General features: G+C 55.8%; 3 protein-coding genes and 3 non-coding genes across 9 annotated transcripts; 5 read left to right on the top strand and 1 right to left on the bottom strand.

Annotated features, from left to right (window-relative positions):
* Nucleotides 1–1,398: 1,398 nt before the first annotated feature.
* On the top strand, nt 1,399–9,200 carry ZNF213 (zinc finger protein 213). Of its 3 annotated transcripts, XM_030798308.1 has the most exons (6): nt 1,399–1,663; nt 3,445–3,958; nt 4,695–4,818; nt 5,021–5,094; nt 5,266–5,389; nt 6,990–9,200. In XM_030798308.1, exons 2-6 carry the CDS (start codon nt 3,560–3,562, stop codon nt 7,646–7,648), a joined length of 1,380 nt encoding a protein of 459 aa, XP_030654168.1. In that variant the 5' UTR covers nt 1,399–1,663; nt 3,445–3,559; the 3' UTR covers nt 7,649–9,200. The 3 variants fall into 3 exon arrangements, with proteins under 3 accessions (XP_030654168.1, XP_030654167.1, XP_030654169.1); XM_030798307.1 differs by lacking the exon at nt 1,399–1,663 and having other exon boundaries at nt 2,974–3,958; XM_030798309.1 differs by lacking the exon at nt 1,399–1,663 and having other exon boundaries at nt 3,881–3,958; nt 4,477–4,818; nt 5,208–5,389.
* A 1-nt stretch (nt 9,201) lies between these two features.
* LOC115831203 lies at nt 9,202–12,876 on the top strand. Its single transcript, XM_030798310.1, has 5 exons — nt 9,202–10,700; nt 10,829–11,024; nt 11,120–11,208; nt 12,015–12,125; nt 12,264–12,876. The coding sequence occupies exons 1-5, from the start codon at nt 10,401–10,403 to the stop codon at nt 12,465–12,467; spliced, it is 900 nt and encodes a 299-aa protein (XP_030654170.1). The 5' UTR covers nt 9,202–10,400; the 3' UTR covers nt 12,468–12,876.
* A 540-nt stretch (nt 12,877–13,416) lies between these two features.
* On the top strand, nt 13,417–16,857 carry LOC115831204 (putative caspase-16). 2 transcript variants are annotated; one of them, XM_030798311.1, is made up of 5 exons: nt 13,417–13,822; nt 14,144–14,260; nt 14,653–14,727; nt 15,249–15,352; nt 16,008–16,857. In XM_030798311.1, the coding sequence occupies exons 1-5, from the start codon at nt 13,681–13,683 to the stop codon at nt 16,119–16,121; spliced, it is 552 nt and encodes a 183-aa protein (XP_030654171.1). In that variant the 5' UTR covers nt 13,417–13,680; the 3' UTR covers nt 16,122–16,857. The 2 variants fall into 2 exon arrangements, 1 of the variants encoding a protein (XP_030654171.1); XR_004026723.1 differs by lacking the exon at nt 16,008–16,857 and having other exon boundaries at nt 13,733–14,500; nt 14,653–15,319.
* Nucleotides 16,858–16,984: 127 nt separating this feature from the next.
* TRNAR-CCG lies at nt 16,985–17,057 on the top strand. Its single transcript has one exon. It is a non-coding gene; the product is annotated as a tRNA-Arg (tRNA).
* Nucleotides 17,058–19,162: 2,105 nt separating this feature from the next.
* Nucleotides 19,163–19,235, top strand: TRNAR-CCU. The gene has a single exon. It is a non-coding gene; the product is annotated as a tRNA-Arg (tRNA).
* Nucleotides 19,236–23,486: 4,251 nt separating this feature from the next.
* On the bottom strand, nt 23,487–23,559 carry TRNAK-CUU. The gene has a single exon. It is a non-coding gene; the product is annotated as a tRNA-Lys (tRNA).
* Between the last annotated feature and the right edge of the window lie 839 nt (nt 23,560–24,398).

Genomic DNA, 24,398 nt, shown 5'->3' with positions numbered 1-24,398 from the left:
CAGTCCAGCCTGGGTGACAGAGCGAGACTCCGTCTCAAAAAAAAAAAAAAAAAAAAAAAAAAATAGATATATATATATATTCACAGACATATAACTGTCTGAACAGTAAAACGGCAACAACAGACTAAAATATGAATAGTGCTTATTCCTGGATGGTCGTATTAGAAATGTTTTTTACCTTCATTCATGAAACAGATATTTACTAAGCATCTACCATGTGCCAGGCACAATTCCAGGTGCTTGTGGTAGGGGATTAAAAAGTGTCTGCCCTCATGAACACTTATCGTTGAGTCGTGGGAAACAAGTATATGTCAGGTACTGATAAACATTAGGGAGAAAAGTAAGGCCGAGCAGAGGTTGTTTACAGAGCTGGGGAAGGCCTCCTTGAGGGGTGACATATGAGCAGAGTGAGGGAGCAAGCCTTGTGGCTATCACGAGAAAGCTATCTTTATGGTTTTCCAGTTAATTTTCTTAATTTTCTCTTCCAAGCATGCAACACCTACATAATTAAGACAAAACAAACCAAGAAACCTCTTTCCATTTATGAAAGAGATCTGGAGCCTGAGATCATCTCCGGGTCGAGGCGTGGAGAGAGTGGGAGAGGATCCGAGGGTATGGAAAGGACCCTGAGCCCCCCTGCTCTAGATCCCTCCGGGCCGTGGGACCCCTGCCGCCCAGCAGCAACTCGTGGACGAAGCAGCTGGTGGGAGAGCGCGGGACTCCGGCCAGGTCAGTGTCCCGCTTGCCGCGTCCTGCTAAGGCGACCCGAAGACAGAGGGATCGCCGCAGGAGGCTCCGCGCCCCTTACCCGAGGGCATTTCCCAGCAAGCTCCACGCCTCTCCAAGGAACTGGGAGGAGCGGGACCCAAGAAGCTAGAGTCTCCCCGAACCGAGCTCCACGGCCCGCAGCCTTTCCGCCCTCACCTACTAGTTGGCAAAGAAAGACCGTGGCGGAAGGAAGAGGCCGCTCCAGCGCATCCCTTCGGGCGGAGCAGAAGCTCCACTCGTGGCTAGGCCATGTGCCATCTCCGTTCCTCGGGCCAGCCTTGGCTTCCCCTTTTTGTCGCTCAAGGGCCAGGGGCGCAAGGAAATGTGAAAAAAAAGCGGAGACGAAAGAGAACGAAGTAAATCTAGATGCAGAGCCTGGCCTTTCCTCCCGGATGCAGGTGTATGACGCGTATGGCGTTTTCGTCTTCTAATAGGCAGCCTGAGAATTCTTCCTGTTCATTGGCCATCAGTCATGGAGAAGGCGGGCTCAGTGGACGAACGGCTTTCTGGGAGCTGGGGAATGCTTGCGCTGCGTAGTTTCCTAGCGAGCCCCGCGAGGCTTCCGGCGCCGGGAGCTCGCGGCGGAAGTGGGATCTCCTGGGCCGTCGTGGGCGTTGTGTGTTTCGGGGGTGGGGGCGGGGGCGGGGGCTCTGGCCGCCTGGCTCCGACATCAAGCACCGGGCTCCGGGTGGCCAGGATCAGCGCCCCGAGGCAGAGGCCGGAGGGCGCGCGCACTGCTAGGAAGTGCTGGTCCCCCGCGCCACTCTGCCTGCTTGGTCCCCGGGCAGACGCCCCTGCACGATCGCCGCTCGCCCCGCAGGCGAGGCTGCGGGGGACAGCGCGGGGCTCCGGCTGGCTCGCCTTCCCGCCTGCCGTGTCCTGCTGAGCGACCCTGGTGAGTCCTGGCCCTCTTCGAGGAAAGTCTTCTTCGAAGTCACCAGAGGATGAGAATGGTGCACGCACCCTTCAGGGGTCTTGTGAGGAGCAGAATGAATAAAGTGCTTAGGGTGGACTAAAGAATTGGAAACAACCCGAATGCATCACTCGAGTATTGATTAAGAAACTAGAGCATATCCATATCGCGGAAGCTCATAGTGTCGCTAATATCTGTGCAGTAAGGTCTCATTTATGTAAAAACACATCAAGCACCTTTTCTTTTCTCCCCCCTATGGATGGCTTTTTTAGTAAAAGCACAGGAAAAGGTCTGGGACGTCATTTGTCAGACTGTTAAGTCGGGGGGTACAATGGCATTGAGGAAGGGAGAGTTTTACGGATTTCTATATTGTTTGAATCTTCTCTTTTTTATTACGATGGTTTGTATTTTTTTCTTTTTCTTTTTACTTTTCTTTTTTTTTTTTTTTGAGATGGTCTCACTCTGTTGCCCAGGCTGGAGTACAGTGGTGCAATCATAGCTTATTGCAACCTCAAACTCCTGGACTCAAGCAATCTTCCCTCCTCAGCCTCCCCAGTAGCTGGGACTACAGGAGTCCCACCTGGCTTTTTTTGTTTTTTGGTACAGATCGCGTCTCACATTGTCTTCCCAAAGGGGCCTTGAACCCCTGGCCTCAAGCAATCGTCCTGTGTCTGTCTCCCAAAATGCTGAGATTACAGGCATAAGCCACCAAGCCCGGCCAGTTTGTATTTTTATTGTTGAAACAAAAAATCGATTACTGAAAATTGTATAATACACTTTTCAGTAAAGAGTAACAATGTAAGGTATAAATGTGTCACACATTTATATGTACCTGTGGATAAATGGCTTTGGATGGTGTCTGTGAGCCCTTCTGTGACACCTCAGGGCCAGATGTGTTTTGGAATTCAGAGGTTTTCAAATTTGAGAAAGATAATATAGTGCACATACGATATATCAAGCACATCTCCAAAGGGATCTGGGGCAACATTAAATAATGAAACATATCCGTTAAAATTTTTTAATTAGGCCGGGCGCAGTGGCTCACGGCTGTAATCCCAGCACTTTAGGAGGCCAAGGCGGGTGGATCACAAGGTCAGGAGTTTGAGACCATCCTGGCCAATATGGTGAAACCTCGTCTCTACTAAAAATACAAAAAATTAGCTGGACGTGGTAGCTGGTGCCTGTAGTCCCAGCTACTTGGGAGGCTGAAGCAGGAGAATCGCTTGAACCTGGCAGGCAGAGGTTGCAGTGAACCGAGATTGCGCCACTGCACTCCAGCCTGGGCAACAGAGTGAGACTCTTATGTCAAAAAAAAAAAAAAAAAAAGATATTTAATTGATGTATAATGTACATACAGAAAAACACATCAGTGGGTATAGCTCAATGAATTTTTATAAACTGAAGATATGTTATTAATATTTCCACCATAATTTTGAACATTTACATTTAGTGGAATAAATTGAGATTATAATGTGCTTATATCAGGTCAGGTGGTGCTGCCAAATGAATGACATTGGGTTTTGCCATCAAAGAGTTATGAAATACCCGGGTTTTGGATTTCTGGCTTTGGGATGAGAGCTTGTGGGCCTGTGTTAATAGGAGAGAGAGTCACGTGAGCAAGGCATTACAGTAAATTACACTAAAAGCCTAGAAAAGGCTTCAGGGCCATGAAAGGATGGGGACTGGATGGCTCTTCAGCCTGGGGTTTCCTCATGTATTCCACATCCTTCCTCCTCAGTCCTGCCATTTTGCTCTTTCCCCAGGAATACACATCCAGATGCTGGCCCAGCTACCACAGGGGATCCCTCTGGGAGACTGAAAGTACAGGTTCTGGGGCCCGGGTTGAGGCCGACCAACCCTGAGCCTCAGGCCAGGGGAATGGCAGCCCCCTTGGAGCCCCAGGACCAGGCCCCCGGGGAGGGAGAAGGGCTTCTGATTGTGAAAGTGGAAGATTCCTCCTGGGAACAGGAATCTGCCCAGCATGACGACAGCAGGGATTCCGAAGCCTGCCGCCAGCGCTTCCGGCAGTTCTGCTATGGGGATGTGCATGGGCCTCATGAGGCCTTCAGCCAGCTCTGGGAGCTCTGCTGCCGCTGGCTGCGGCCCGAGCTGCGTACCAAGGAGCAGATCCTGGAGCTGCTGGTGCTGGAGCAGTTCCTGACAGTGCTGCCAGGGGAGATCCAGGGCTGGGTGCGTGAGCAGCACCCGGGAAGCGGCGAGGAGGCTGTCGCCTTGGTGGAGGACCTACAGAAGCAGCCAGTGAAAGCCTGGGCACAGGTGAGGGGCCCTTCCACATCCGGGGCACCTGGATGGTACCTGAGCTCCAGAGAAGTGGGTACCCTGCAGAGATAAGTCTCCCAGAGGCTCACAGGGTAGGGGAGACACAGAGTCCCCAGGAGCAGGCACACAAGCACAGTGTGCCATGGGTGCCTTTCTGAAAGATGCAATCCAAAGTAAATGTGATTTATTTTTTGTGGCTTTGGAAGGCAGCAATAGGGCTGAAGTGCGAATGTTCCAGACAGGAGGTTTTAGCTCCATGCAGGGTCTGCTGATGTTTATTTGCATTTTGCTCTAGGCCTGGCTCTGGGGACACAAGGGTGTGCATAGAGCCAGCTCCAGAGTGGGGCGAGAAGGTGGAGCTGTGCGGAGCCCCTGCTACCTTGTGGGATATTGGGTCCTTCACATTGGATGCATCTGGGGAGGTTCTAATGAGTGGCTGGGGGATGGGGTTCTGCCTTTGGCAGGAGGGTCCCCAGCTACCCCCTTGCTAAGTGGCTGTGATTCTGGCCTTTCAGGGCTGGTTCTTGCCTCGTGAATGATCGGGGAGCGTCCTCGGGCACACAGCATTACCTGGTATCACATTCTCCTCTGGACTTTCCTGGGGCACCATATTGGTCTCCTTCCCACACCCCAGCATCCTGAGGGTCATGTCCTATGTCTCCTTCCCAGGAAATAAACTCTGTCTCCCCCGGTCTGGTCTCGGGCTGATGAGCATATTGTGGTTCCTGCACAGGATGTGCCCTCGGAGGAGGCGGAACCCGAGGCTGCAGGCCAGGGATCTCAGGCCAAGGGGCCTCCCCCGATGGTGGGGGCATGGAGGCGGCCATCTGTTCCCCAGGAGCAGCACAGCCATAGCGGTGAGTAAGCCTCCGTCCTTGTGGGCAGTAGAGTGGCTGGGCAGGGACCTAGCTCTGTCACCGGCGTTGCCTAAGGGTCACAGGTAGGACAGCTCCCTCTGTGAAGTCCAGGTCGTGCGTGCATGCGCACAGGCTGCGGAGGCCATAGGCGTCGGTGTCAAGCCTGGGCTGGCCTTTCTAAGGCTCCATTCTTCTCCTTCAGCCCAGCCTCCTGCTCTTCTTAAAGAGGGGTGTACCAGAGAGACGACGGACACCTGCTTTGTCTCTGGGGTCCATGTGAGTCACCAGTCCCTTTGTCTTCTTTAAAGCACTTGGCTCTGTTGAATTTGTAAAATGGGACTTGTTGTCCCATCAGGCCTCTTTCATCTGACCCATCCTGTCCCCGCCAGTGCTGCTGGGAGGCCTAAGCAAGGGAGCCCTGAGCCGGGTCTTCTCACCCCATTCCAGGGACCTGTGGCATTGGGAGACATTCCATTCTATTTCTCCCAGGAAGAATGGGGCACTCTGGACCCTGCTCAGCGGGATCTCTTCTGGGACATAAAGCGGGAGAACTCCCGGAACACCACCCTGGGTAAGCACCCAGGGCCTTTGGGTCCAGGCTGGCCGCCCCCCATTCTGCTGGAACTTCAGTCTTGTTTCCCACCCCATCCTTAGCTGGTTCCAAAGCAGGCTCTCCCTAGGTCTTGCCAGGAGCCTGAGTAATTCCTTTCTTGGCTGACGATCAGTTTTTGTGCATTTCCACACGCAGCATGGGACGGCGCCGGCGCTGCCCAGCCCTGCATGAGCGCTCGTAAGGGCAACTTCTCCTTTGAGTCTCACAACCTAGTGCATGGAAGTATTGTCCCCATTTTACACATAAGGGACCTGAGACTCAGGTCAGTGGTGCTGAAGGGACACAGCTGGGACTTGGATCAGGCATAGTTGTGAGGCCACCTTGGGCTACTAGGAGCAGCGGTGCTGACGGGGAACCCCAGCTGCTCACCAGCCTGGGCCCCTGCTCGTCAGAACTGCACTTACCAGGTCCCTCTCCATGCCAGGCTCCTTCTCAGCACCATCAGGGATCATCTTATCTGGTTCAGTCCACACTCCCAGCGGGATGGGCTGCGACCTCTGTCCAGATCTGTCATGTGTTGAGTTTGGAGAACTACAGCCTGCGTGCTGAAGGGAGCCACACTAGCTAGACCAGTTTGGCTCCTCAGTTTCCGACTGTGACAGTTGGGAAAAATTTTCTTTCTTTTTTTTTTTGAGATGGAGTCTTGCTCTGTCGCCAGGCCGGAATGCAGTGGTGTGATCTCAGATCACTGAAACTTCCACCTCCTGGGTTCAAGCAATTCTCCTGCCTCAGCCTGAGTAGCTGGGATTACAGGCATGAGCCACCATGCCCGGCTAATTTTTTTCTATTTTTAATAGAGACGAGTTTTCACCATGTTGGTCAGGCTGGTCTCGAACTCCTGACTTCGTGATCCGCCTGCCTTGGCCTCCCAAAGTGCTGGGATTACAGGCATGAGCCACCGCGCCCGGCCCTTGAAAATTTTCGAAATTACTGTAAATCTGTTCTGCTGTGGAGCTTGATATCTGCGGTTCAGAGTGGGACATTGGATCCCAGTGAGGCCTGCAGGGCACAAATGGCTTAGGGGGCTGGTCCATGCAGGCGGGATCAGAGGCTTATTCAGACTGCTGCTCTGCCGAATTTTTTCATCATCCCTGATTTATTTGGGTTTTTGTTTGTTTTTGAGACAAAGTCTCGCTCTTGGAGTGCAATGGCATGATCCCGGCTCACTGCAGCCTCCGCTTCCTGGGTTCAAGTGATTCTTCTGCCTCAGCCTCCTGAGTAGCTGGGATTACAGATGTGCGCCACCATGCCCTGCTAATTTTTGCATTTTTTAGTAGAGGCGGGGTTTCGCCATTTTGGCTAGGCTGCTCTCGAACTCCTAACCTCAGGTGATCCGCCCGCCTCAGCCTCCCAAAATGTTGGGATTACAGACTTGAGCCACTGCGCCCGGCCAATCATCCCTGTTTTATAGATGAGGAACCTGAAGATTGGGCTGTGTGAACCCAGGGCTTTCTGAACCTGGAGGCCAGGGAGCTTTCCCCAGCCTTGTTTCTTCCACACCTCAGCTCTGGCCCCAGAACCGAGTGGGACTGAAGAGGTCGCCTCCTTCCCCTTGCAGGTTTGGGGCTCAAAGGCCAAAGTGAGAAGTCCCGGCTGCAGGAAGTGGTGCCGGTGGTGCCGGGCCAGACAGGCAGCGACGTGACTGTGTCCTGGAGCCCCGAGGAGGCTGAGGGCTGGGAGAGCGAGAACCGGCCGAGGGCGGCCCTGGGCCCAGTGGTCGGCGCGCGACGGGGGCGGCCACCCACTCGCCGGCGCCAGTTCCGGGACCTGGCAGCCGAGAAGCCGCACAGCTGCGGGCAGTGTGGAAAGCGCTTCCGCTGGGGCTCGGACCTGGCGCGGCACCAGCGCACGCACACGGGCGAGAAGCCACACAAGTGCCCTGAGTGCGACAAGAGCTTCCGCAGCTCCTCGGACCTGGTGCGCCACCAAGGCGTGCACACGGGCGAGAAGCCCTTCTCCTGTTCCGAGTGTGGCAAGAGCTTCAGCCGCAGCGCCTACCTGGCCGACCACCAGCGCATCCACACGGGTGAGAAGCCTTTCGGCTGCAGCGACTGCGGCAAGAGCTTCTCGCTGCGCTCCTACCTGCTGGACCATCGGCGTGTGCACACCGGTGAGCGGCCCTTCGGCTGCGGAGAGTGCGACAAGAGCTTCAAGCAGCGCGCGCACCTCATCGCGCATCAGAGCCTGCACGCCAAGATGGCCCAGCCCGTGGGGTGAGCAGCCGGCTTGGCCGGAAACCCGGGGGAAGCCCAGTCACGGGACATCCTGCTTCGTTCACCACTGGGACTCTCCTTCCATCTGTGGACACCTCCTGGGCTGTCCGAGGGACCCCAGGGTACCTCACACTCGGAGCTCGCCTGCCCTGCTCAGCTCTGAGGACCTGCCCAGCACTCAAAGGGAACGGAAGCCTCCCCTTCCCGCCCCCTGGTCTTATCCTCTTTCCCCCTTCCGCTCCTAGCGTTTCTCTTCCCCTCTAGTTTCCTGGAGCCCCAACACATTCCTGGCAGGGGCAGCAGGGTGGCGAGGACTCAGGTCTAGGTCCCTTCCCAGAAGTCTCCGAGCCTCATTTGACTGTGTGGCTCTTTGGCCCCCTCCCTGTGGGGTGGGTCCATGGGTCAGGCCTCTGCCCTGCCAACCTGTGCCTTTCAGTGGGCGTGGAGGACTGGCCTTGGCCCCCCAGGGGGCTGCTGGACTTTGGGAGAGACAGCCCACACCTGTGGGACCGCGGGTCTTAGTCACGGCGGCAGGGGCTTTCTGGCCCCCACCCACTCCCATTTCCAGGCCATGACCACTCTGCCTTGTCCTGGCCACACGGACTCGGTCTGCCTTTGCCCTCGGCCTACTTGCCCTAGCATGAGGCTCTGAGAGCCACCTGCTCACCAGTCTGGTGAGGATAATGGTGGCTCCAGCGACAGGAGGCCAACCCTGGAGACCAAGAACAGGGCGCCTAGCTGCCATCTGCTCCTCCAGAGGTGCGGCTGCACCAGACTCAGCACTAGCACTCCATCAGTACTAGCACCTCACTCCATCGGCCCTAACGCCCCACTCCATCGGCCCTGGCACCCTGCTCCATCGGCACTGGCGCCCTGCTCCATCGGCACTAACGCCCCACTCGGCGCCCCACTCCATCGGCACTAAGCCCCACTCCATCGGCACTAACGCCCCCACTCCATCGGCACTAACACCCCCACTCCATCGGCACTAATGACCCGCTTTGGCATTGGCGCCCCACTCTATCAGCACTAACGCCTCGCTCCTTCGGCATAAGGTCCTGCTCCATCCGCACTGGCGCCCCGCTCCATCAGCACTAACGCCCCACTCCATCGGCTCTAACGCCCCGCTCCATCGGCACTGGTGCCCCACTCCATTGTCACTAACGTCCAGCTCCATCGGCACTACCACCCTGCTCCATCTTCACTACGTCAAGCTCCATCGGCACTGGCGCCCCATTCCATCGGCACTAACGCCCCCTCCATCGGCACTAACACCCCTCTTTACCGGCACCAGCGCCCCGCTCCATCGGCACTAACGCCCCGCTCCATCGGCACTGGCGCCTCGCTCCATCGGCGCTAACGCCCCACTCGGCGCCCCACTCCATCAGCACTAACGTACCCCGCTCCATCGGCACTAACGCCCCGCTTCATTGGCACTTTGCTGCTGCCTCCTGAGCACTGCCTTCCATGAACGGGGACAGACCAGAGGTCCTGCAAGGACTCCCCCACGGACCTCCAAAGGGCAACAGAAGAGTATTAATAAACGTGAAAACTTACCTCCAGGCTGTTCTGTTCTTTCGGTGGCTGGAGGATGGGGATACCTGGAATATAAACCCCTTGCCCTGGCCTTGTGTCCCGGTGGCAGATGCTGCTGCGCTGTCACCAGGGGGAGCCGCGTCCTTGGCGTCCAGGTCGGCTGGGCCCCAATGGGCAGCCGTGTTCCCTGGGACTGTTGTCCCCCTGTGTCAGCTAGTGCCTACCCTGCTCTGGGAGCACCATCTGTGCTCCAGCAGAACAGGGAGCTGAGCAGGACTCAGGGTCTTCACCAGGCCATTCCTCTCCCACAACTGTGAAAGGAAGAAGGGCGCATAGACGCTGCTTGGTCAGTGGTGGGACCCTCTTGCTGCGTGTTGGGGATCTGGAACTCAAGGCTGCCCCAGGCTGGGTCCCTTAGAGGAGGGGCTGACAGCGGACCTGCCCTTCCCACCAGCCCCTGACATCCAACTTCTCCCTACCAGGAGCCCCAGGCCAGGACCTAGTGGGTGCATGGTCATAACTAGTGATCACCCAGGCACGACCCCTCCTTCCACCCATGCTGGTTCCTTCTCTTTCACCTGCTGGTGGCCTCAGGGCCCCTGGCTGAGGGGAGGCGGGGGCCAGTGGACAAGACGCTCTGGTCCCTTGGTAACAGGTGTGCATGTGCCAGCCCTCTCTGCCCCTAGGCCTTTCTTAGCCAACCTCCCATGCACACATCATCCCGCAGTCGCTGCCATGGTCTCCATTTCCTGTAAGAAGCAAGCGAGGTCTCGCTGTGGACAAGGCTGATTCCAGTTGGCGATTTTTACCTCTGGGGGCCTGGTGCTGTGTGCATGCGTGTGGCGGGTGGCCGGGACAGTACAAGGACTTCTTGATGGTGGTGGCTGGCTCCAAATGGAGACACTGGGGTGTAACGAGATCAGATAAGCACGTAGGCCAGGAGCTAAGAATAGGATTGAGCACAGGTTCCTGGCTCAGGTAGGGGCACGTCACTGCCAGCAAAGAAGTCACCGGCAGCAGCCAGAGAATGGAGCCCGGGCTGGGAGAGCGGGGCCAGGACCCAGGGTTCCAGGGAGGGGGCAGAGTCCAGCTCAGCTCATAAGCAGAGCTGATAGCAGTCGTTAGGGGAGAGGGCAAGGGTTAGGACCCAGGGCACTGAGAGCCCAGGGCCAGGAGGCGAGCTCCGTGCTTGGTGCTTGGAGGAAGCCCCGTCTGGCCCTATGGCCTTCCTGGTGGCTGGGACCCTGCGGCTGGCCATGCAGATGGCAGACACTCAAGACAGCCTGGGGAGAAAGGTAGCAGGAGGCACCGCCTGGCCCAGCTGCTCCTGCCTCCCAGCTGAGCCCCAGCCCAGCCCAGCTCTGGCCTTGCCTCCCCAGGGGAAGTATGACGTCCAGGGTCCAAGGGCAGCCCTGATGCTCAGCAGCCCTGGGGTGGTGGCCGCTGCAGTCACTGCCCTGGAGGACGTGTTCCAGGCCCTGGGCTTTGAGAGCTGCGAGAGGAGGGAGGTCCCGGTCCAGGTGAGCCTCTGCCTCTTACGTCCACCCTCAGGCCCAGCACCGACCCCTTCCCCACTCTCCCCTGACCCAGAATCTCCTCCCCACCCAAAACCTCCCCGGACTCAGGTCGGTCTCACTCTTGCCCCTAGGGCTTCCTCAAGGAGCTGGCTTGGTTCCAGAAGCAGCTGGATGCCCACGGACGCCCTGTGGGGTGTGCCTTAGTGGCCTTGGTGGCCCCCAGAGGGCAGCTGAGGCAGCCACAGCAGCTGGTCCGGGAGCTGAGCAGCTGCCGGGCCCTGCGGGGCTGCCCCAAAGTCTTCCTGCTGCTCTCGAGTGGCCCTGGGTGTGAGTGAGCTGGGTCGGGATCCAGGGGCTGGGCAGGGACCCAGGGGCAGAGCCTCGGGCCTCACTCCAGGCCAACATGCTGCTTCTCCACACAGCCTCCCTGGAGCCTGGAGCCTTCCTTGCTGGCCTGAGAGAGCTGTGTGGCCACTCTCCTTGCTGGTCCCTGGTGCAGCTGCTGACGGAGGTGGGGATGCTGGAGGGGAGGCCCAGGGAAGCAGGGCTGGTCCTGCTGTCTCCGCTGGTTCTGCTGTGCCCCCCTGAGCCAGTTACAGTTAGATTCATTCTACAAACCTTTATTGTCTACAGAAGTGGTATCAGCCCCTCACCCCCAGCTCGGGACCCCTGACAACCCACTCAGGATCCCCCAACCTCCAGACCTCCCAACTGCATGCCTTGGCCCAAGCGGTTCCCTCTGCCTGCTATGCCCTCCTATTGTCCCGGGAGCCCTGCACAGTCCTCTGCAGGCTGCCAGTGATGCCCTTCCTTGCATCCATGCTTGCACTTCGGGCTGCCCCTTTCTACACCAAGCAGTGGCCATCTAACGTGTTAGATCGCAGGACCCTGGAGGCTGGGACTGGGAATGATTCAAGTCTGGTCTCCAGGGCTGAAGGTCTCACTGTGCAGTTGGGTTGCCCCTGGGCAGCCCTGGAGATGAGGGGGCCCCAGCTCTCCTCCACAGATTGCCCAGCAGGGTAGTGCCCACCCCGTGAGCCTTCCCGACAGGCCCTGCCCTGCTCTAGGGAACATCCCCACCTCTGTGTGCACTGATCCCGGGGCAGGGGTTAATGGTGTGAACACTCTCCCCTCGAGGCCATCCATGCCCAGGGAAGTCCATAGCCTTGAGCCAGAACTGGAGCCTGGGCCTTGCTTGAGGCCATCCTGCCTGTCTGTCCTTTGCTGGCCTCCTCCTCTCTGCATTCTGGCAGGTGACCCTGAAGAGACTATAGAAGCCACAAGCCTGGCTGAGTCTTTTCTCGGCCCCATCCCCAGCTCTTCCGCAGGGTGGCTGAAGAGTCCACAGGGGGCACCTGCTGCCCCGTCCTTCGGAGCTCCTTGCGGGGGGCACTGTGCCTGGGAGGTGTGGAGCCCTGGAGGCCTGAGGTGAGGGGGACAGGGCAGGGGTCCAATCACATGGCCACAGTTTCCAGTGGGACAGAAGCTTAGGGGGACCCAGGCCGGGGAGGCCAGGAGCTGGAGTCCTCTCAGGCCACTTTAGATGCATCTTAACCCTCTCTGCAGCCGGCCCCCGGTCCCAGCACACAGTATGACCTGTCCAAGGCCAGGGCTGCCCTCCTCCTGGCTGTGATCCAAGGCCGGCCTGGGGCCCAGCATGACGTGGAGGCGCTGGGGGGCCTGTGCCGGGCCCTGGGCTTTGAGACCACCGTGAGAACGGACCCTACAGCCCAGGTGAGGGGATGCCGAGAACTTCCGCTGGTGCTCTGAAGGAAGACCACCTCTCCCTAGGAACCCGGGGCCTCTCTCCATCACTGGCAGGAAGTGCGCCACAAGTCTAGCCTCTGTGCTCCCTTTGCCTGCATCTGGCCCATCACTTCCCAGCCTCTGGAAGCCTGGTCTCCAGGGTCCCCGAGGCCTCCCTCATTGGCTGCTTCTCTGGCCCCCCCGCCCCCTCCAGCTCAAAGCTTTAGCTCCAAGTCTTGGTTTCTCTCTTGGCTCCCAGCAGCCCACTCCGCTCTCCTCACACCTCTCAACTTCTTGGTGCAGCTTCCCCACGAGGGCAGGAGGAGAACTGGCTCCAGGAAGCTGGGTCTGTATGTCACCTCTAAAGAGGCCATGCCAAGGCCTTGCAGGAGGGAGTTAGAAAAGGGCTTCTGGCCGGGCGCAGCGGCTCATGCCTCTAATCCCAACACTTTGGGAGGCCGAGGCAGGTGGATCACTTGAGATTAGGAGTTTGAGACCAGCCTGACTACCATGGTGAAACCACGTCTCTACTATAAAGACAAAATTAGTAGGGCGTGGTGGTGCATGCCTGTAATCCCAGCTACTTGGGAGGCTGAGGCAGGAGAATGGCTTGAACCCAGGAGGCAGAGGTTGCAGTGAGCTGAGATTGTGCCACTGCACTCCAGCCCGGGCGACAGAGCAAGACTCCATCTCAAAAAACAAAAACAGGCCAGGCGCAGCGGCTCACGCCTGTAATCCTGGCACTTTGGGAGGCCGAGGCAAGCGGATCACGACGTCAGGAGATCGAGACCATTCTGGCTAACACGGCGAAACCTCATCTCTACTAAAAATACAAAAAATTAGCCAAGTGTGGTGGCATACGCCTGTAGTCCCAGCTACTCAGGAGGCTAAGGCAGGCGAATCGCTTGAACCCAGGAGGCGGAGATAGCAGTGAGCCGAGACCGCACCACTGCACTCCGGCCTGGGTGACAGAGCAAGACTCCTTCTCAAAAAAAAAAAAAAAAAAAAAGAGGGCTTCCTCCCTGGACCTGTGAGTGGCAGGCAGTGGGAGGCCAGGTGGGCAGGGTCTGGGAAACATTCTCAGCCTCGCAGAGGGCAGCCAGGGGCTGGGGAGGTGGTGGCTTTGGCCCAGGCCTCAACATTGCTCCCACCCCAGGCTTTCCAGGAGGAGCTGGCCCATTTCCGGGAGCAACTGGACACCTGCAGGGGCCCTGTGAGCTGTGCCCTTGTGGCCCTGATGGCCCATGGGGGACCACGGGGTCAGCTGGTGGGGGCTGATGGGCAAGAGGTGCAGCCCGAGGCACTGATGCAGGAGCTGAGCCACTGCCAGGTGCTGCGGGGCCGCCCCAAGATCTTCCTGCTGCAGGCCTGCCGTGGGGGTGAGCGGCCTGGCCTCCTCCTGCCCTCACTTTCCTCAGCCGGCTTCAGCCCCTGGGACTCACTGTCTACCTTCTCCAGGGAGCCTGGGTATCCGCCCTTCCCTGCCCCGTCTCCTGTCCTCTCCTAGAGGTCAAGTCCACGACATTGAACCCTTAACTCTCAACACCTGTCATTCAGTGCTCTGAATGTCTCCAGTCTGGCAAGCTTGCCCTGGAGCTCTGGAACTGGGTTCTCACCTTGACCCCACGCTCACACTAGACCCCTGAGCACCCCCAGGTATCCCCGGAGTGAGACTATCTGCCTCTCCCCACCCTCTTCAGGAAACAGGGATGCTGGTGTGGGGCCCACAGCTCTCCCCTGGTACTGGAGCTGGCTGCGGACATCTCCATCTGTCCCCTCCCATGCAGATGTCCTGCAGATCTATGCTGAGGCCCAAGGTGGGTTCTGCCTTCCTTCCAGGGCCTGGGCTTGGGCAGGGCTGGTGGTGGGGACCGTCCAGAGAGCATCTCCAGGGCCCTAAGCTGGGGTATGGCTGCCACCTGCATCCTCTGTTTGCCAAGACAATGGGAAGAAAAAAATCTTCCTAAATCACAAGGGCCTTTGGGAAGTGGGAGCTTGGAGCCTGGCAAGAACCCTGGAGTCGGCAAGGTCAAATAGCTTTTCTGAGGTCACAGCTGGTAAGTGGCTGGGCCGAGCTTTGAACTTCCGTCTGTATTTCCTGCCCTGCGCTCTTTCCACCTCCCTGGGCTGCCCTTAAGCCACAGATGGGGAGCTCCTGGGGCTGATGGAGTTCCAGGATGTTGATCACTAGAATTGATTCCTCTTGCAGGCAGCTCCTGCAGGGGCGCCCCTCCAGGGAGCTCTGACCAAGCAGACATCCTGACGGTCTACTCAGCAGCAGAAGGTAAGAAGATGGGTCATTGGGAGCCTGTGGTTACACAGGGCCCAGCTTCCTGGCCTGAGATCTGGAGTAGGGCTTAGGGTTGGGGCACAGAGATGCCAGCTCAGCTGTGGTCCAGCCATGTTCCCTACATGGTTTATGATGTGTAGTAACAGCAGTGACGGTGAGTGCTGGGAGGCGCAGCTGTGCCAACCACTGTGTGTGCAGGTTTCCTGTAGGTTGTGAGTTCCACGAGGCCGGGGCAGATCTGCCTGCCCCAAGGCCCTGCTCAGTCTCTGGCACATAGTAGGTGCACAGTAAATGTTTGTTCAGTAGTGAATCTCTCCACAGGCTCACCTCTGCAAATATCTAGCAACAACTTGTTCCAGACGCAAGAAGTCCCTGCTCCCTGCCCTGTTCTCTTGCCTGCTTCCTGGGTGCTGCCTACTTGTACCCCACCTTCCACCAACAATAGGACCCCTGGGATTGGAAGGCAGAGGGTTGGGGCCTTGGTCTGATGCTGTGGCCCTGGTCCCCTGACCTAGGCTATGTGGCCTATCGCGATGACAAGGGCTCACAGTTTATCCAGACACTGGTCGAGGTCCTCAGAGCCAACTCCGGGAGAGACCTTCTGGAGCTGCTGACTGAGGTGTGTTGGGGGGTTCCGGGGTGACAAGGGGCAAGGAGCTGGGTTTGCCTTTCTCCCCAGCCCTGGTATTCTGATCACCTCCTATGAACTCCATTGGCGAAGGAGGGATCCTCTGCCCTCAACACTACAAGATAACCAAATGCAGGATGGCCGACACTGCACACATGCCATGCACCGCAGTTCTTAGTCACACGTACTGCAGTCGGGTGGGGAGGAGGATGATGCATGCCATGCAGGGCCACCTGGGTTTGTGCTCAGAGCAGGGTGAACCTGCAGGGCCAGTGGGAAGCTGGCTTTGCAGTGACAAGAGAGTGAGATGCCCCCTGCTTCCCACAGGCAGATGTGGTTGGTTGGTTTGAATATTTCCAAGGCCTGTCAGGGGGCTGAAGTCCATTAGGGTGAGGACCAGGTTGGGTGCAGCTGGTCTGCTGAGAGGGGACCTAGCGGGTGGGAGCCTGTCCTGCTGGGTGGGGACATGTCTGGCCAGAGCAGAGGAATTCACCGTTAGGCCTCTGGAGTTCTGCAAGCCTCAAAGATGTCCAGGCAGCCCTTAAAATTTTAGGCCTTGCAATGTACCAAGCCAGGGGCTCTCTCCTGGGGCAGGCTGAGCCCCGGAGGGCTGTAGCCCCGGGCACAGGCTGGGTGTGGTCCTCAGGTCAACAGGCGGGTGTGTGAGCAGGACGTGCTGGGGCCCGACTGCGATGAACTCCGCAAGGCCTGCCTGGAGATCCGCAGCTCGCTCCGGCGCCGGCTCTGCCTCCAGACCTGAGGGTGCGGCGGCCACGGGGGCGCTGCTGAGACGGTGGCCAGATCCCAGCGCCATTCTTGCCTGCATCCACCCCCCACCCCCCGGTTTCCTCATCGGAGAGCAAGGCGTGGCAGCGTGGGGGTGGCCGTGCAATAAATATGTGCCGTGAACAGAGCCTGTTCTCAAGGACGTGTGAAATAAGTGAGATAATGTGTGTAAAGCGCCTGGCACTGCATATGGACGCAATAGTGTCCATGGGAACCGAGCTGGGGCCTGTGCCCAGGTTCCGGGACTTAGGAACCCAACATGGGCTGGACTGGGCTGGGCTGGGTTGGCAGTTCGGTTGTGGGAGCGTCCGGGGGGGAGGGGTCCCAGGAAGAGGACGCATAACCCTCTCCCAGCCATGTCCCTGTGCACGCGCGCCCCACCTCCACCCCGCGCTGGGCCATAGAAACTCAGGAAACACGGCCCCCGCTTTCCAGGCGGCCAGAATAAAGTCTGGGGCCAAAAGCCTCTGAAACACACCTTGGCAGGTTCACCGGTGATGGAGCAAGCACAGGGGCTGGGCAAGCAGCTTGCAGCCCCTGACCCAAAGCGGCGGGAAGCACATGGGGAAAGCGCTCCCAAACGGCGTCTCGGAGGGGCCTGCTGCGGGGAGGGTGGGGTAGGGCGGGCTCGCCAGGGCTCGAACTCACAGTCCCGGGCCCGCGGCGGCAGTTTCCACCCAGCAGCCTCAGCGGCCGGGCGCGGTGGCCCAGCTCGGAGTCCCGCCCACCAGGAGCCTCGGAAGGACGGGCCTCCCCTCACTCTAAGCATGCGCGTTAAAGCCACAGCATAGGCTATAGAAAGCTTTATGAGAAACGCTGGGAACCCGTTTCTCGCAGGGCCGCGTGGCCTAATGGATAAGGCGTCTGATTCCGGATCAGAAGATTGAGGGTTCGAGTCCCTTCGTGGTCGTTGCTACTTTAACGTTTTCTTCCAGTTCCACTGAAAAAAATTTCTTCACCTGGGACTGCACCCTGGGCGACTAGGACACTGGGACTGAGTGCGCCGGTCGCTCGCCCCTTGCCCCCCGAGGAACACTCGGACCACGTCCTCCCCCTGCAGACGCGTAGCTAAGGACCCAGGGCCAGAATAGCAGTGAGGGCTACCCAGAGAACCCCGGCAGGGCCCTGGCGGACTGCGGCGCTTGAAGCCAGAGAAGGCGGGTCCTGGGAGCTGGTAGGGGATTGACTTCACAAAGTTCAGGTGATGGAAACCGTGACACACGCGAGGCTGGAATTGCTTGCGGTGAGGAGTTGCCCCAAGGGGTCAAAGGACATGTGTAGTTGTTTTTTTTTTTTTTTTTTTTTTTGGAGACGGATTTTTCGCTCTTGTTGCCTAGGCTGGAGTGCAATGGCTTGATCTCCGCTCACTGCAACCTCCGCCTCCCGGGTTCAAACGATTCTTCTGCCTCAGCCTTCCGAGTAGCTGGGATTACAGGCATGCGCCACCACGCCCGGCTAATTTTTGTATTTTTAGTAGGAGTGGGGTGGGGGGGTGGTTTCTCCATTTTGACCAGGCTGGTCTCGAACTCCCGACCTCAGACGATCATCCAGCCTCGGTCTCCCAAAGTGCTGGGATTACAGGCGTGCGCCACCGCGCCCGGCGACATGTGTAGTTTAATTGATTATTGTGATGAAAAACTTTGTATCACCTGATCATGGGGTAACAAAGTAAAAAAAGAAAACGATTATAAATAGCGGTGATGAGCCGGGCGCGGTGGCTCAGGCCTCTAATCCCAGCACTTTGGGAGGCCGAGGCGGGCGAATCATGAGGTCGGGAGTTCGAGACCACCCTGAGTCACATGGTAAAACCGCGTTTCTACTAAAAATACAAAAATCAGCGGGACGTGGTGGCGCGCGCCTGTAGTCCCAGCTACTCAGGAGGCTGAAGCAGGAGAATCGCTTGAACCCGGGAGGCCGGAGGTTGCAGTGAGCCAAGATCGCGCCACTGCACTCCAGCCTGGGCGACAGAGCGAGACTCTGTCTCAAAATAGAAAATAAATAAAATAAGATAAAATAAAAATTTCAATTTCAAAGAGTATCTCCAGGATTGAGTTAGTATTTCAGCCAGGCAAAACAAAAATGTCTACCAGCGGAACCCGAGTTTAGTCCGGGTGCCGAGCAGCGCCTCGTGGGGTATCCTTCCAGGGGGTGAAGGCTGCGGAGAGTCGCAGCTGCAGGCATGTCCTCCGGTCGGCGGACGCTGGTGACCTGGCGTCGTGCAGGGTGTCAATTTCTCCTTTAACTTTTTTTGACGGTTCAGTGGTTTACGAAGGTATTTGTTTTTGGTAGAGACGGGGCGCTCTCTATTTTGCCCATGATGGTCTCGAACTCCTGGACTGAAGCGTTTACTAGGTATTACAGGAAAATAACTTCATTAAAATACAGATTTTTTAAAAAAGGAAAATAACACACATGTTGGGGCAGGAAAGTAAACACCCAACGTGGCGATCCTGAGATTAACACCGAGCCAGCTGGGGATGTAGAGGGCAGATTTTGGAGGGTCATTTTTAAGAGGCTTCCGGCCACTGGGCGGCACCCTTGGTCTAAGGGACAATGCGGGGGAGGAGGACGGAGACCGACACTTTTGCAAGCGGCGGGCTCGGGATGAGGAGCCAGTTGCTGAGCAGGCATCGCGTGCCCCTTCCCATACACTCTATACATCGCAAGTGCATCTTTCGCTACAAATTACCCCTAGACTTGGGTTCTCTCCTGAATGGAGACTAGGGCTTGTGAGGGAGTTGATCCGGGCACCTCTCGCACCCTAAGCGAAGATCATACTCCCAGACCAAAGAGCCGAGCCAAAAACCTGACGTTCGGTGTCTTTCAAGTCCCTCTGCACGTGCGCCGTCTCTTTGGGGTCCCGAGGATGCTCAGGAGCAGACGAGATCTGAACCGAAGCTTGGATTCCCATGTAGGGGCGGGAGAAAGGCCAGGGTAGGACGGGCAGGCTGTGCAGGAACCACCACGGAGTGACGGAGAGACTGGTCTAAAACAAGCGCCACCCTGTTGCCGTCCGCCCCGGTGGCCTAATGGATAAGGCATTGGCCTCCTAAGCCAGGGATTGTGGGTTCGAGTCCCACCCGGGGTAAGAAGGGGCCGAATTTTAGTGTTCCTTACCGGAGAGAAGACCTGGAATTTGGTATACTCCCATGGAGATTCGCAGTTGTCCGGGGAGAAAACCTGGAATTTGGTACACTCCCGTGGAGGTGCGCAGTTGCCCGGGGAGAAGACCTGCAATTTGGTATACTCCCGTGGAGGTGTGGAGGTGCGGAATTGTAGGAGGGTTCTCAGACAGGCTATAAATCAGAAACCTGTACCTGTTTTCAAATAAGATGAGCACAATTTCAGGTTACAGAAGAAAGAAGCTGAATCTTTTACAGGATTATTAAGTACCATCCATTTAACTTGATAGAAAGGAATGATTGTTTATTTTTCCAGGTTTGGTAATTCTATTATGGTTACATATATTTTTTAAATCCTTTTTTAATAAACACAATTATTTACAGATTAAATTACAGGACAACTGGTTTGTTTTAAAAATCATAAAACTGAGGCCAGGCGCGGTGGCTTCCGCTTGTAATCCCAGCCTATAATCTCCGTTTCAAAAAAAAAAATCATAAGCTGGATGGAGGTATAGATGAAACTACTTATCCATGAGTATATAATTGGGGACATTGCACTATTTTCTCTCTTTTAATACATATTTGAAATAGTCCATAGTATACTTTTTTTTAAATCCATGCAATATGTGATGCCTTCTTCAAGGTAAAAATTTCCTGAACTACAGGACACGGTGTAAAGTAAAATCAGAAGTCGCTCTAATGGGGACCACTGCTAGTTTTGTCGTAAGTATGTATAAAAACATGGTTGGCTTTTGCCTTTAAAACCCATGATTGGCCCTCGCGCACTGGCTCCCGCCTGTAATCCCAGCACTTTGGGAGGCCGAGGCAAGCGGATCATGATCACGAACCAGCCTGACCAACATGGTGAAACTCTGTCTCTACTAAAAATAGAAAAATTAGCCGAGCGTGGTGGCACGCGCCTGTAATCCCAGCTCCTCAGGAGACTGAGGCAGGAGAATCACTTGAACCTGAGAGGTGGAGGTTGCAGTGAGCAGAGAGCGTACCACTGCACTCCAGCCTGGGTGACAGAGTGAGACTCTGTCTCAAATAAATAAATAAATAAATAAATAAAACCCACAATTGGGACTCTTCTGTTTTTCCACCTCTGGCCTGGCTTCTCCCACTTCTCCAAACATCCTGGACCCCATCATCCCCAGTGAAATCAGGGACCTCACCTCAACGGCATTACCTTCCTCACCTCAATGGCGTTACCTTCCTCACCTCAATGGCGTTACCTTCCACACCTCAATGGCGTTACCTTCCACACCTCAATGACATTACCTTCCACCATCATAGGCCACCTGTAGAGAATGGCCACCACAGAGCTACTTAAGGAAGCTGATGCTTCCGTGATGGATTTTTTCGGGAGGCCTTGTGACAGGGAGTGTCCTGGCCTGGTGCGGTAGCTCACGCCTGTAATCCCAGCACTTTGGGAGGCCGAGGTGGGTGGATCACGAGGTCAGGAGTTCGAGAGCAGCCAGGCCAATATGGTGAAACCCCATCTCTACTAAAAATACAAAAATTAGCCGGGTGTGGTGGCGCTCGCCTGTAGTCCCAGCTTCTTGGGAGGCTGAGGCAGAAGAATTGCTTGAACCCGGGAGGCAGAGGTTGCAGTGAGCAGAGATCGTGCCACTGCACTCTAGCCTGGGCAACAGAGTGAGACTCTGTCTCAAAAAAAACAGAAAAAAAGGAAAAAAGAAAAAAGAAAGAAAGAAAGGGAGTGTCCTCTGGTCTTCTCAGTGGTATGCACATCATGCATGATAGATGCACTCCAACATTGCTTGGTGTCTTCAGGTTTCTTTCTCTCCAGTTTGCACGAGATGTTCTGGCAGCCCGGTCTCATTAAACATAGGCCACCACTGAGTTCAATTTTCAGCCAACCAACCAAGAAACCCGGTAGGGCCATGGTCAGCTGCATGAGATAACATATTAACTATAGGCTCTTTGGGATGTGCACCCAGATGGATAAATTCACCAGATACAAAATCATATCCCATCCTCCTTATGATGGCTTAAAGTAGCCAAACTTGTTTTGTTTCTGTTTTGTTTTGTCAGGTATGCTGTTTTCTCCAAGGTCAACCTTTGTAGTTCAACATTCTCGATTTTGAGTCCAATCTGATGTCACAGCTTCTTCCTAATCAGTGCTGTTTATCTTTCACACCAAAGATGTCCTAAGGCTGTGAATTCAATTCACATTGCGTTTCTGCAACATGCCTAGTTAAATGACGTGTTTGATTTTTAGCAATATCAGCCTCGTGGCTTTAAGGTTATTGTATGCTTGCCATAAATTGTCCCCAGGTCTCTGAACGTGACTTAGTCAAAAAGTTTAGAGACCTGATCTTGTCATTTTCTTTCTGTAAGCAAACCAGGGCCTTCAGAAAACTTCTTTCCATGCCATGAACTAATGAATCTCCGTGTGGTCACCTGTGCTGCAACAGTCAGGCACAGCAGCCACTGGTCACCCAGGGCACTTTCTTCAGTCTGCAACTCCTCATAATCAACCAGGTCATGCATTGCCTGATCACGATGCTGTTGTATACTGTGAATTATAGCACCTCACATTCCATTGGTAAGGACCTCAGCACGGCATTGAAGCCAAAATTTGTTACCAAACCAATGTCCAGGTAGCAGTCAGGAAACCATCAGCTATGTTTTGTTGGTTTTTGTTTTTGTTTTTTTGTTTTTTTGAGACACGGTCTCACTCAGTCACCCAGGCTGGAGTGCAGTGGTGTGATCACGGCTCACTGCAGCCTCGACCTCCCAGGTTCAAGTGATCCTCCCCAGTCAGCCCCCTAAGTAGCTTGGACTGCAGGCACATGCTACTCATTTTTTGCAGAGACGGGGTCTTGCTATGTTGCCCAGGCTGGTCTCACACTCCTGGGCTCAAGCAATACTCCCACCTTGGCCTCCCAAAGTGCTGTTCTTATAGGCGTGAGCCACCACACCTCCCATTAGGTATTTTTGCAGAATATTTAATATGACAGTTATTAGACAGACATAAATACTTGTTTTGGTTTTTGGAGATAGGGTCTCACTGTGTTGCCCAGGCTGCAGTGGCACAATCATGGGTCACTGCACCTGCAAATTCCTGGGCTCGAGTGATGTTCCTGCCTTGGCCTTCCTAAGCACTGGGATTACAGGCCTGAGCCATGGTACCTAGCCTAGAATCAGATTATAAGGGTGAGATTCTAAATGTGACTCCCCTGCTGGCTGGCTGGCTGGCTGACCGGCTGGCTGGCAATGAGGACCATATCCCTGATGGTAGGTGAGAGTCCCTGGTGTGCTGTAGCATGCAATTATGAGAATTTTTACCAGTGTTAAACTGGGGTGAAATAGAAGGAGAATACCTCTTAAGGCAAATATTATGCAGAGAGGGTCCCAAATGCTCTGTGTACTGAATATGGAACGTGTATGCAAATTTTATACAAACATAATTTTAATTTCTTTTTTTATTTCTTTTTTTTTTTGAGACGTAGTCTCGCTCTGTTGCCCAGGCTGGAGTGCAGTGGCATGATCTTGGCTCACTGCAAGCTCCGCCTTCCAGGTTCACGCCATTCTCCTGTCTCAGCCTCCCTAGTAGCTGGGACTACAGGCGCCCACGACCATGCCCGGCTAATTTTTTCTCTTTTTAGTGGAGATGGGGTTTCACCGTGTTAGCCAGGTTGGTCTCGATCTCCTGACCTAGTGATCCGCCAGCCTCGGCCTCCCAAAGTGCTGGGATTACAGGCGTGAGCCACCACGCCCGGCCAATTTCCTTTTATTATTATGATTTTGAGACGGAGTCTTACTGTGTCGTCCAGGCTGGAGTGCACTGGCGCAATCTCGGCTTACTGTAACATCTACCTCCCGGGTTCAAGCGATTCTCCTGTCTGTCTCTGGAGTAGCTGGGACTACAGGCACGCGCCACCAAGCCTGGCGAAAATTTCTATTTTTTTTAAGGGCTGGGGTCTCCTCATGTTGTCTAGGCTGGTCTCAAACTCCTGGGGTCAAAGTGAGGGGATTACAGGTATGAACCACGACGCTCGGCCCCTTTTCTTTATGAAACAAGACCAAGGGGATCCTGGTATATCCTGAAGCCAGTTGGTTGGTGGAGCGTTTTTTTGCCTGACCAACAATTCCCAATTTGCAAGGTATACGGAGTCACTTCCACGTTTTCTTACTTACTTTACTTGACTTTCTTCCAAGATGCAAGACTAATTTGTCCGACAAAAACCTCACGCCCAACGTGGGGCTCGAACCCACGACCCTGAGATTAAGAGTCTCATGCTCTACCGACTGAGCTAGCCGGGCGGTTATGAGAAAAGTGCTTTCCTACACGTCCGGTGGAGCTTTCCAGAACTTCCCTATTCTATATAAAATTGGTGGAGATGAGTCCTGGATCCCAGACATGAGACAGGCCCCAAGCTCGGCGCGGACCGAGGACGCCACCAGGCCCGTGTGGTCTGCCGTCCTTCGCGGGTGTGTGTCATGTCTGCCGACCCTCGCGGGGATGTATCCTGTCTGCCGACCCTCGTGGGCGTGTGTCCTGTCTGCCGTCCCTCGCGGGTGTGGGTCCCGTCTGCCGTCCCTCGCTGGTGTGTGTCCCGTCTGTCGTCCCTCGCGGGTGTGTGTCCTTTCTTCTGTCCCTCGCGGGCGTGTGTGTCCTCTCTGCTGTCCCTCGCGGGTGTGTTTCCTGTCTGCCGTCCCTCGCAGTGTGTGTCCCCTGTCTGCCCTCCCTCGTGGGTGTGTCCGGCCCCTGCAGCTCCCGGGAGCAAGAACGTCGGGGAGAAGAGCTGAAGGGACGAAGGACACTGGAGATGGCCAGGGGGAAACTCGGCGTGACTCTCTCTTAGGGTTGTGAGAGGTTCCGGGGTCAAACCACGGAGGTCCCCTCATTTTCAAACCCTCATCCCTGTTTAGGGCCGGCAGCGAGGCCTCACCACAGGGACAAGCCCGGTAGACCTTTCTCCTCCTTAGGCTCCCAGTAAAATGCTGGGTCCCTTGCCAGTGGAAAACGGAAGAAAAGTTTGGAGCGTTTGTAGAGCTGCCCGTTTGGGAAGAAATGAACTCTGACTCCAGCTCCGGCCCCTGTATCGGAGGTCCCAGGGCTGCGAGGGTCGCTTGGGCAGAGCTGAGGCCAAGAAGGGGCT

This window comes from Nomascus leucogenys, chromosome 18 (genome assembly GCF_006542625.1).
Source record: "Nomascus leucogenys isolate Asia chromosome 18, Asia_NLE_v1, whole genome shotgun sequence".
Taxonomy (NCBI): Eukaryota; Metazoa; Chordata; class Mammalia; order Primates; family Hylobatidae; genus Nomascus; species Nomascus leucogenys.
The sequence above is the reverse complement of the archived record's forward strand: the minus strand, read 5'-3'. Positions and strand labels throughout refer to the sequence as shown.